General features: G+C 34.6%; 1 protein-coding gene across 1 annotated transcript in view; it reads right to left on the reverse strand.

The window, feature by feature from the left end:
- Nucleotides 1–1018: 1018 nt before the first annotated feature.
- Nucleotides 1019–12860, reverse strand: part of LOC124368207 (pre-mRNA-processing-splicing factor 8) — a 53197-nt gene continuing 41355 nt past the window's right edge. The window contains 15 exon segments of the mRNA XM_046825482.1: nucleotides 1019–1087; nucleotides 1228–1272; nucleotides 1274–1333; nucleotides 1335–1358; nucleotides 4478–4625; nucleotides 4974–5143; nucleotides 6337–6472; nucleotides 6781–6971; nucleotides 7364–7600; nucleotides 8158–8334; nucleotides 9104–9254; nucleotides 9807–9953; nucleotides 10507–10745; nucleotides 11552–11739; nucleotides 12002–12194. Of these exon segments, the coding sequence (XP_046681438.1) occupies nucleotides 1019–1087; nucleotides 1228–1272; nucleotides 1274–1333; nucleotides 1335–1358; nucleotides 4478–4625; nucleotides 4974–5143; nucleotides 6337–6472; nucleotides 6781–6971; nucleotides 7364–7600; nucleotides 8158–8334; nucleotides 9104–9254; nucleotides 9807–9953; nucleotides 10507–10745; nucleotides 11552–11739; nucleotides 12002–12194 (2175 nt within the window).

Genomic DNA, 12860 nt, shown 5'->3' on the forward strand with positions numbered 1-12860 from the left:
TATTTTGTCTCCAGAAACACAGACCTGTCGGCAGACATTCAGCAGATTAACAACAGAAGACGCTACATACAAAAGGAAACACCGTGGAGGCAGTTGGCCGACAATGTTTCTGCAAACAAGTTTATAAGTGTGGATGAAGTTTAAGAATTATAGAACTAAACCTACTTTGACACCAAAGCAACTTCATCATGAATCATTAGTAATGTTACAGATTAATGTTATACTTTCGCACCAAAGCAAGTTTAGCGAATCTTATCACACAGAACTGGAACACTAATGTAAACTTACAAGTAAGATGGTGAAACGTTTCATTTTCAATGATTCACGATCACTGTATTCAGCTAGAAAAAAAGACACCACTGAAATCAGCAACTGAGTTGTGTTGATGTGAGCACTGAAATAAATAACAACTCGAGTTTGTGTCACATCAACTGAAAATCATATGATGCCTAAACAGAGCAGTAAAATTTCCTGATTATTACTCACTAGTAAGGTTTAATTTAGAGAATTATAACCTGAGCTTGCTTCAAAAACTTTGTTTGTGTGAATATGTGGGTGTTGACCAACCCTAGTGGTATGTTTTTAAAGAATTGTTATTTCTTCCCCAGGGAAATACACTCACTGGTTGAACTCCTTGGTGGCTACTCCATCGCACAGAGACAACATTGTTTTCTTGCTCTAAGGGAAACTTTGCCCAGTGGACTTTACGTCAGTCCAGACCAACTGGAAGATTTGGCCCGACTTGGCCAGGTATCTCTCATAGTTACACTAGACTAAAGTAGTCCTTTTAAAGAGTTGTTCGTGTGAATTTCTGTTTTCATAACACTATTGCACAGTCTTAAGTATCAACTAATTAAAAACAATTCCTAACTAAATTCTCAAAGTTTAGATTTGATTTTGTGTACATTTACTAGTCATGTAATAGATTAAATAATATTACTGTAAACTATATAAATTTAAACATGTTTTGATCATTGAAGCGTTCCTATTTAGGTTTTTGTGACTCTATTATTTAAACCTATAAGGTCTTCTGTGTAGCTTCCAAGCTCAAAGGATATTCAGGATGGGGTATTGGAGCCACCTTCTGCTGGGGTACATGGTACAGCCACCCTGGAAAAATGGAAATCCCCCCCCACCCCCCCCCCCCCCCACCCCCCCCCCCCCCCACCCCCCCCCCCCCCCACCCCCCCCCCCCCCCACCCCCCCCCCCCCCCACCCCCCCCCCACCTGACAAAGATCCATGACAATCGACTCGTGCACTTTCTGCCACAAAATGGGCTCGGAAGATCTGAATCAGTGAGATCTTGAGGGTTGGGATCTTGCCGTGCATGAAGAATACCAGTCAGGTCAAGTTGCACCTAGAACAAGAATACAGCTTCCTTTACAACAAAAATTTATTCATTTACATTTTAAGTTATTGTACTGTAACACAACACACTGATATAGCTTCAATAGCTAGTAAACATTTATTTAACAATAATTGGAATCCAGTTAAAGATTAGTTTACAATAAATAAAATACCAGGAGGAAAACTACAACCATACCAGATGTGACAAAAATTACCTCCCAATTTTCCAAAATGGAAGTGAGGGCAACCATAAACACAAAGATTATTGAGTAATACCTCAAATTAAAGGTATTGGTAAGACAAAATTGATCACATCAAACAATCTAAATACTGATCATATCATCCAAAATGGGTAACCTTTGAACAAAGTAAAAATTCTAACTTAAAAGTTATGGTTGGATAGAATCAATTTAGAGACATAATTTTTACCACTTTCATCTTTAATGACATCTTTAACATGAGGTGTCACAGTCAGATGATAAATTTACAGTTATGAATCTTTTTAATTGCTTTTACAAACCCCAAATTTTTTCAGGGAGGAAATTGCTTTTACAAAACTCCAAATTTTTCAGGGAGGGATAATATTTCTCCCTGAATCCTTATTTGAATGATTCATTAACCCTTTTAGGACCAGACCAAAATTTGACATGTGCAAGGAAAATTTTTTCGTTTTTCTGGCCATGCTCCAAGAACTGTGCATATTAAAAATGTGCGATTTTTCAAGCGTTTGAAAGAAAAATCATATCTTCATAACTAATTACTGTACAGATTTGGTTTTAGGCTTAAAATGTTTATAATTAAACTGTTCATTGTGAAAAAATAAATTTAAGTTCATTATATAGCAAAAAACAATTTAAATTTATCTGTTTTAAAAAAAAAAGAAAAGAAAATTTAAAAAATTGAGTTTGATCTGCAATAACTACCAAAAATAAAGAATAAATTATCTGTGGGAAATGGTATTTATTCGTTCTACATATAATTCTCTATAAGTGTACAAAATTTGAAAGCCCTGGAGTAAAAAAATAATAAGTTTGTGAATGAATTAAATTTTTCTGTAACACTGGTTAAAAACACACTTTTCAGCATTAGCCCAACATACAAAACCTTATAGGGCTACTAAGGATATTATTCATATCAGTCAACTTACCCATATGAAAAATGAGGCTGTTCTTCAGATCAAAAACACTGTTTTTATACACTTTACACTATTTACAAAATTTACAAAAACGACTAGAATTCCTTAGCTTAGTCCTATTTACACTTATGTTTCACAAGACAAAGAGAGTGGCAGCCCTCCTTGCAATTAGAACATACAGTTCTGGTCTTCGTTCTACTTTTTGTTGTAGTCCTTGCCTTTTTTTGTACAAACCCAGCAAGTTTTTTCCTTTTTGTCAGGCAATTTTTCTAAGCCCCTTGATGCTCGGTTACCTCCAACCATCTTCAGGCAAGTCAAGTTCACGGTAATCCATCCACTCTTTTTCCAAACCTTCTATAATTTTAACAATGAATTGATATCTGGATATGGGTTTCATGCCATTCTTAGTAGTGGTGTCTTTTATATAGGATGTAAAGCATTTAGGACCATTCTACCAAAAAGATTAAATGTTACCTTTTTCCAATATTTTACGGTTCTGCGTTCATCAATATAACCGTACAACATCATGTCAAAATGATCAATGCCGCCCATATAGCAGTTATAATTCGTGAACAATAGCAGGTTTTTTTTCAGTTGTTTGTCTTCCTCGCCTTGTTTTGGTAATTTCAACATTTTTTACTTCAGGTCCAGAAGAAATGATCAAAACTGGGTTTTTTTGGCTCTTTTTGTGCCGGGTACGCCATGTATGACTGTATTGCCATTTTTGCAATAAACTTTTTGTCCAGGCTCTAATTTCCCTAGTACTTCAGCTGGCAAACCCTTTCTGTTCCGCCTTAACGTGCCTGTTAGGAATGTGAGCTTTTCATACAACATTTGAACTAATGGTATGCTACTAAAAAAGTTATCTGTAAACACATGGTAACCTTTACCAAACATCTTACAGGCAGATAGTAACTTTGAAACAACAGTGTAGGCCAGACCCTTTTCTTTTATTTCAGTTCTATCTTGTTGAGATTTTGCACCTTTGTAACAAAAAAAGCTCATGCAATACTTGCTAACAGAGTCGCACAATACCCACATCTTGATACCCCAATGGTGGTGGTGCTTGTTTGGTAGGTAATGCTGAAGTTGAGATTGATTTTTTGTGCCAATTAATGTTTTCATCTACTGATACTTGTTGATGGGGTGTATAGTAATGTTTGAATAAGTTGTTGCAATGGTCTTCAAGTGGTTGAAACTTCTGACATGGGTCATATCCTTCTTCGTTATATTTTGGAAGTTTAGAATTATCCACTAAGTGGAAAAATGAAAGTAGGGATTCAAATCTTGAGCGACTAAACATTTTATTGAAACCAAGGAGTTGCCCGAGAACTACTCTGTGACCAGTATGCTTTTATTGTAGGTTTCAGTATCAACCCCATGTTCAAAATAACTGCAATGAATCCTTATATTTCTGGCACAGTCACCGGAACCCATTTTCTTAACTTACTTGTAGGCGATATAGAGTCACATCTTCTAGACAAGGTTTGTGCTGCATACCTATTAGTTTCATTGGTAAATAATCTTAACAAGGTTGCAGTAAAAAACAAATGAAAGTAATCAATAGGTTGTGATGTCTGAGGGTCCAAATTACAGTGTTTTGGACCGGGGGTTTCATGAAATGCAAAACTGTGTATGAAATTATGAGTTTCTTTATCATCAATTTTTTGCCAAGAGTTAGACTCATTTTCATAACTTGATATCATAGTAAGAAACATACAGGGAATAGAAAAATAGTACATTTATTATATATAGAATACTAAAATATCTCTTAAAAAATATGAAAAGTCCACCGGCGATAAACCAGACAGTTGGTCCTTTTCGCATAGTTCACTGCCGGCGATAAACCAGATGGTTGGTCTTTTTCGCATAGTTCACTGCCGGCGATAAACCAGACGGTTGGTCCTTAAAGGGTTAAAGTGAATTAATTGCATTGTGATTTTTTTTACATTGTTATTTAAATTTGTAATAGATGGAATATACAGATAACATACCTGGAAACCAACGTACACATTGGCTCTGTTGATAGTTGGAGACCACCACAGGGTGAACCTACGGTTCGGAATCTGATTCAAACCAGATCTCTGGGCATTGGTCAGCTTCTTGTACTTCATCGATTCCTCAAATCCTGATGCCTTTTCCCTGTTGACAACATTATAAACACCATGTCAAAAGGGTGAAACAACATTTGAAAATCTCTTTTTTTTATCCTTTACACTGAACAGAATAAACATTAATAAGAATATGTGCAACACTATGCAAAAGAATGCAAAATGGTAAAAAACGTATGGCAAATCTTCACAGAAACAATATTATTCTCTACAACTACATCTTCAAAGACAAAAAATATTAATCTAAGTTTACTGAGAATGTTTCATAGAGTCAAGTATGCTACAACGTCACAGTTACCAAATAGACAAAGTATGTAATTGTAATGAAATTGTAACCTTTATCAACATCTAACAACATATTTGTGTGTTATAAACATACCAGAAGAGACCCTCCCAGGTGGGGAAGTAGGTGCCCTTGAACAATGTGTGCTCCAGTATGCCCTCCACACCTCCGAGAGCCTGTATCATGTCGGTCCGGTAGTTGTTGAGGTTCCACAACTTTCCGTCGTGGCGCTGGTGCGTCCACCAGAAAGGGTTTTGTTTCAACACCTATTATTTTGGAAAAAAGAAAAACAATTATTACAAAATGTGGGAACTGTGTTAAGATTAGTCTAATTATTAATTTAAACGTTATAACTAGAATTACACCAAAATTACTACATATTTAACAGTAACTGCCCAGCTATTTATTCTTTTTTATCACACGCTAATATTAGGTATTTTCAACACTAACATTGTAACATTTTAAATATCTAACTACACTAGTTTTTCATCAATTCAATAAAATTATTTCTAAATTAATTAATTTAATTTGACAATCTTTAATTTTTATCAACATAATATACTGGAGCGTGGTGGGTTGACTAAATAGAACTGATTTAGATTGGTATCTTTGCATTTTTTTCTAGATTCTCAATTTTATAAATTAAATGCCAATGGTCGTTTTATCACCAAAAGAGGTAAGCCTATTGAAATAAATTTAAATTTCATTTTTCCACAAAATTGCAGATTATGAATTTTAATTCTCTATCGAAGGAATGAATTTAGGACCCTGTATTTAGTCCTAAAAGGACATTTGTACCTCTCTTACTTATGTTTAACACTCAAATCTGAGCTTCTACAAAAGCCTATTACATTAGGGTGACCTTTAAAGCACTATTGTCAGGCCGACTTAGAATGTATAACATTGACTATACTTCTATGTGGACAAAGAGCGTGAAGTTGCAATGAGTCAAATAAGTCTACTAATGCATGGAGCATTAAATCGGAATGACTACAGAACCCTACATGAACATTTTCTCATATGTATGATTTTTGTTACAAATGATGGGTTAACATAACAGATGGTTTTTCAGACTTTTAATTAATTATATTAAATTTGAATTTAATAACCAAACAGTTATAATATCACCAATAAATAAAACACAATTAAAATTTTGGAATTTTGTTTTCTCCAAACTTCTAGAAAGACTGCCTCCAATCCTCTTATAAGCATTGTCCGTCCTTATAGGCCACTGGCCTGTACAAGGATCTTATCAAATAGAAAAGGGGTAGAGTCGATAAAGTACAAGTTCAATGGTACCAAAAAGAAGTGCCACGGTCACAGATAGGATTTGAACCGGCGCTATCTGTAACTCAGATCCAAAGTCTTAGACCACTCCACCATTGCCATTCCCAGTTGACAGTGAAAATGCTAAAAGTTAAAACCAAATAATATGCACAATTATTGTAATGTTAGTTACCTGATACTGCTTGAATTCTGTCCTGATTCTCCAACCCTTGTCATATGCGAGGGTGTGTCTGTCTTTCTGGAAGAGGGTGTTGATCCTGGGGATACCTCTGTCCCAGCTATCCTCCAGATCTTCTAGTGTCAATCGCCTTAATACAACAAACACATATTATGAAGAATCAAATAAATTTAAAAAATTGTTTAAGCATGATTACAGCTATTTTACAAATCAATAGAGACATTTACAGTAAATGTTTACAAAAGTCCATAATGTCAGCCAATGGATTTAACATATTGCCACCTTCCAATATATTGATATATTTCCAATATTGATTCGTTTCAATTGTGCTGAAAATTAAAATGTTTCAGATAATGAGCCTTGAAACAAATTGGCTGCGAGCAATTAATTACGATTTTAGATTTCTTGAAATTTAGCATCTCCACCTGGTCAAGTTACCTGTTCTGAGCGTTGGCCTCCTGTCGCTTGAGAGCGTATTCAGCCCACACTCTCTGAGAGTCAATGAACTCTGACTCCCACGGCTGGATGTACCGGTACAAGTTGGGGATCAGCTGATCCTCATCGTGACTCATACCGGATCGGAAGTGGGTGATGCCGACATCCGTTTGCTTTGACCACCTCAGATCGGACTGTAATAAACATAATTACATGTTAGTTTTCATTTTTTTATGGAGAAAAGGATTTTAGAAGTATTTTTTCTTATTCAGCTAGATGTTGGTTTAAAAAACATAAATTGAACAGCTTAGTAATTTAATGCAGCAAAAAAATAAATACCAGGATTTAAAATTTTTCTAGCTCAATTAGATCTAATAAATGTTTATGATAATTACCTTGGTTTATTTAAAACATTTTAATTTGATTTAAAATGTTAAACAAATTAAGTTAAATTTAGTATCAAAACAGAATCTGTCATTATTTACATTATATTGACATTCACTAATAATTTTGTAATCATTTCCTGTAAATTAATAATTAATAATACTTGAAAACTCTTTTTAGTAGGCTATCTACAGTTGCATACCTGAGGAATGAGGACATGGCCCATGGACAACATGCCCAGGCCTCCCAGCTCCTTAGGTGTGTAGAACACCACTGGCGGGAACCTGGAAGGCATCTTAGAGTTGAGACCAATCTTGATACGGGTCTGTATCTTGTTCTCACATTTCACCAGCAGGTCCAGCAGTTCCTGGGTGTTCACCACGGCCTCTCGGAAGTAGGTCATGAGACCGATCAGCGCCGTGTTCCACTTGTTCACAATCTGGAGACAATCGAGTTAGGACAAGTTAGAAAACTTTTGATGGAACAGTGAAATCACTAATATTTCTGGTTAGGGTTTACTAAATAATTAAAACAAAGTAATGCATTTGTTTTCTTCTTTTGGAGACAATGATTTTTATATAATAAAACAATAGCATAATGTGCTTGAAAATAAAATTTTGCTTCTGTATGGAAAAAATGAACTATATAATAGAAAGAAATGGTTATTTATCGTAATACATGTAGACAGATGCTAAATTTAGAAAACCTTTTCTTATCCAAAGAGTTACTGATGTTGAAAATATTAAAATATGTACATATGCGTTATGATCTTGTTCACCATATCCATAGAAGCTACCTTTTAAAAATTCTTGTGCCTTATGTAAAATTTATTTTACTAAAAAAATTAATAATTATTTTTAAAATTGTATTTTTATTCAATTACATATTACGATTATATCTTAATGCAAACAAAATGGAGCATTAAACACAGAGCCAAAGAATAAAATAAACATGCCATGGATAAATAGTGAGAACTCTGACCCATGAAAATCATACCTTGGTGAAAGTGGTAGAACCGCTGGCCATCAGGATCTGACGCACTCGGTTGTGGAAGCGTTGCAGTGACTCATCATCAACACGCAGGAAGCACTGGGCTGTCCGCTCCTTGGTCACTTCATTCTGCAGGTTCCACACTCCATCTCGGTGCGTAAACTCCTCGTGGGTTGTGCGGCACTGAAGACAAACGATTAGGCTCAATTAGGATTAGAAAGACAAACGAACAAAGGTTAATTTTGAGCTCTTCAGAGGAACATGACTCCAGGTTCCAGGAGTCAAGACTGAGACGTCAGATACCAGACGCTCCAATAAAAAAAGGAAGATGAACTGGAGCTAAATTCAACATTCAAATTTAATTCATCCTTCCTACAATAGCTATGTTATATGGACAAACGATTAGTTTTAGTAATGGGTGAATTGATCCCAAAATATCTTACACTGATTTTAAAAGATGTGAAAAGTTCTCTGGAGTAGAAAGTTGAAGCTAACTGATATGGAAACAAAGTATCCTAACAGTTATAATTATTTATTTAACTATAATGCGAAAATTTAACAATACACCATTTAGATAAGTCTTGCTGGATTTCTTATAAATTATTTCATATTATTCATTATGTTCTCAAAATTCTTGTCTTTTTTAAATTAAATTCTGACTATTTCTATTAAATAATACACGAGGTGCTATTTATGCTTATGACTATGATCAATGTTTAAAATTAATATGTTACAAAAGTCGAAGTTGAAAATAAACTAAAATAAAATTTCCACAACCCAAAAATATACATATATTTTTGCCTACCAATAAAGCGCAAAAACTGAAAAATGATACTGTAAATTTGAGAATCACAATCGAATCATCTCAAACTATTAAATAGCCCCAGACAAAGGAAACATCAGGATTTCGGGTTGTTAAGTCCAAATACCAAAGAATACTAAATAAAAATACCTTTGGCAATATGCGGCACTCAAAGCCACTCATGTTGAACAAGAGGTTAGGGTTGTCCTTGGAGTAAACACTGACGAAGCTGTTCTCCCACTGGATGGTGGTGGTGGAGCGAGGCAGTCGGTTCTTTATGTCCCAGAACACTGCTCTCCCCCTGCACAGACATAGCTATTAGTGTCGAACTTCGAGACAATATCATGTCTTTCAATGAAGAGCAACTTATGTAGACAAATGACGAGACTAGATATTGTAATAGAGGAACGGAGTTATGGTAAGGCAAATCTGGAACGGTTCAACTAAAAAACTTTATTATAGTGCAAGATTCAAAGTAAGACTATGACAATGACAATTGTGAAATTTGCATTGAATTGATTTATATCAATAGAATATTGTGTTTTCAAAACATATACCAAATATTTTTAATAATAACACTTTTTCTTCCATTTTAGGATAGTAAAATCAATATGGTTACATTCATGTCTATCACATCATCTGAATTTTGTATTATATAGAACCTATTATTGTCAGACAACGATGCCTACTTCATGTAAAAATACAAAACGTTTAATGATTTAACAATATTATACTGTTTATATATTTGAGTCTTTCAAATGATAAGGGACAGAAAAATATGCGAGTGCAGCTTATAAAATAATTAAAGTACTACAGTTGAACTTGGAAGCACGTTTGACATGACTACACTTACAGATTAACGTCGTGCTTCATGAGGCGCATGCGTGCGTCCCTGGGCCAGCACTTCTTATTGTTATAGCCCACAATGTTCTCATTGTTTGGATCTGGATGTTCTGTCAGATACCTCTGGATCAGGTCTCGAGCTTCTTCTGCTGTGAACCTACATGACATACAAGTTATCAATTTGTGCACATCTAAAGATCTCCATGCAAGACTTTCACTGATGCCTATTTCCTATTCCACAATATATTACTTTTTTTACCAATAATAATAATGCCACCACCTAATAATGCCCTATCTATTTTGCAGCCCGTTATACAGCAAGACAAAAATGTATTTTCAAAATCCTCAAACAAAACATAGCAACAACCAAGATTCAAGAAGAAAACTATTCAATGTTTACAACAATGCATTTACAGCATCTCACCATGAAGCCTCTTACGGCAACAGTAAATTACAATTTGGAATTTTAATTTTGAAATATACAATTATTTAACTTTGGTTTAAAGTTATTTAATGAGCTATCTTCTTATGGGTTCAAGATAGTGACTACTTAACTTTTCAAGATCACATCTTTTCATATCTTAAATGTAAAATAATCCTTACATAATTCTTAGAATTAAATTTTAAATATAATATAATTATGTGCATGTTCTAAAGTACCAAAGTGATAGCTGAGAACGATGATATTGCACCAACAGTGTTGTACCCACCTGAAAAATATGTGGACACGGTCGATGTACCGGCAGAAGAGCCTGATGGGGTGGGCCGCTTCAGTGTTGATGTCCTGGAAGGTGAGGAAGTCGTTGGGCATCTGCGGAGGTCCTGCCATCTCGGAGGCTCTCTGCAGCCCCAGCACTAGTAGGTCCAGTACCAGCCCGTAGTACTGTACGATGAACGAGGCGAACTGCAACCCTCGGATGATACCGTAGCTGTTTGTGTGGTTCATGTCCTGCAGCACATTATGATAATTAATTACAATATATTTACAAACACACACAAGAATATTGAATGGTTCATACTATAGGGTAAAAATATTCATAGATTTAGAGGACACTTTACAAATAATAAAGTAATCATTTACTAATTGTTGCCTTGAAATTACTTTAACTCAAACCATCTATTTGATTGATTTTACTAGTTTAGATTAGAACTATTCTAGATATTTTTGAACTTACAGCAATCATAATACTTAATGACACAATATAATGTACCTTCATTAGCAACTGTTTTTAATGTACTTAACATCTCTTATTTATCAAATGTGGTGACTGTTTTGATTTCCCTTTAGGTTTTCTATAAATGGTTCTTGTGTTTTGCAACAGTAAATTTCCCTGGTACAACATTTACATTTCCTTGTCATTACATTTTCATTATGTATTGTGTTTTATATGTAAATATGCACTGTAAAAACGAACTGTACATTGTCCAAACCACTACTAACACAACTCACAAAAATCATTTACAGGTATATATTTTTATAGGTTTGTATTTGATATATTATACTTTATAGATGTAATTATATAATTATCTTATATATGCAATGAGGATGAAATACTGAGATTTTGAAATACCTAGATTAAAAATGTATGAAAATTGCCACAACTTATAACGTAGACTAACTGTCAGTAGATGAATTGACTACCAAGTTCTTGTACTACTAATTTTAGATGAACTTTCTCAGACTGTATGTATATATCTCCCAGTAACTCATTTTCTTACGCACTCAACTTGTTACCACAACAGAAAGGTACATACCTTGTAGTTGATAACCACGTTGTTCTTGGCCGTCATGTAATCAGCAATGTTGTGGTCGACGATGAGACGCAACAGTCTGTTAAGCAAGGTCAAATCAATCTTCTCGTAGATCTTCTCAAACTTGGACTCCAACAGGACATTGCACTCGGCTTCACTTACATCCCAGACGTCTTGTAGGTTGTTGATGCCTGAGAAAACAAATTTACTAATAATCATCATTTTTTTTTTTTTTTTTTTTGAGAATTTGTTTGCTTCAGTTTATCACAGTATTTTAATATCAAAAACTGTTTTTAAAAAAACCTGTAAGGTAATAATAGAAATATTTTGTATCCATTAACAACATGCCTGGTTTTAAATTACAAAAACAACATTATGCTCTGAAACCACCACACTTCATGCAAAAGGGTTGAAGCTTAAATTGTATTTTACTGATAAAAACTGTACACTGACCTTGACACCATTTGTAGACAAGCAATGGGGGAGGCTCTGTGTCAGAGGGTTTGACCCAAGGCGGGAACAGCCGTCTCTTGTCGGCCTCGTACCACAGATACTGGTCCAAGTAGGCATCTGTGATCTTCTCCAGTGGCTCCACATCGTACACGGGTACCAGGTGGGAGTACAGATCCATGAACTCGATCCCCACCTGCACATCGGTCACTTGTCAGATACCAGACAATAACAATGTGCAAAAATATTAGTAAACTGTAAGCCTATCTAGGATGGAAGTGTCATAAAGCCTGTCATTAGTTATCCATTACACCAACCATATACTGGAAAATCAACTCCAGCCCACGAGTTTACACAATGTGAAATGATGTAAAATAAAAATAAGATACAATGCAAACTTAATACAATCTAAATAAAACAACTCGAAAGCACTTATTCTATTAAATGTTTATTGTTAAATCCGACATAAAAAGTTAAGTAATTAATTACACAAGTAGAATAAATTATATTCTTGATAGAAGTTTTATTATGGACTGCATTTGTAGATGTACTAGGTTCACCATTTCAATTCACAAATAATAGAACCTTTTTTTCTGAATAATAACTAATAGAACACATGCAGCCGCTTCAATGCATTTTACTTTTACATATAAGTTTTAGGACATTTTGTTGACCAGACAGCGTGTTGTAAAGTTAACCTCTCTCTCTTACCATTTTAACTAACTTATTCTCCATTTGTGTCGGTAATAATTAGTTAATTTTGTTCATTGTTGCTCAAATGTAATTTTATGTTGGGGCTGTTATATTTATTTATTTATTTGTTATCTGTGTCAGTGTTTAAGTTATTTCAGACTATCAGGAT

Source organism: Homalodisca vitripennis, chromosome 8 (assembly GCF_021130785.1).
Source record: "Homalodisca vitripennis isolate AUS2020 chromosome 8, UT_GWSS_2.1, whole genome shotgun sequence".
Taxonomy (NCBI): Eukaryota; Metazoa; Arthropoda; class Insecta; order Hemiptera; family Cicadellidae; genus Homalodisca; species Homalodisca vitripennis.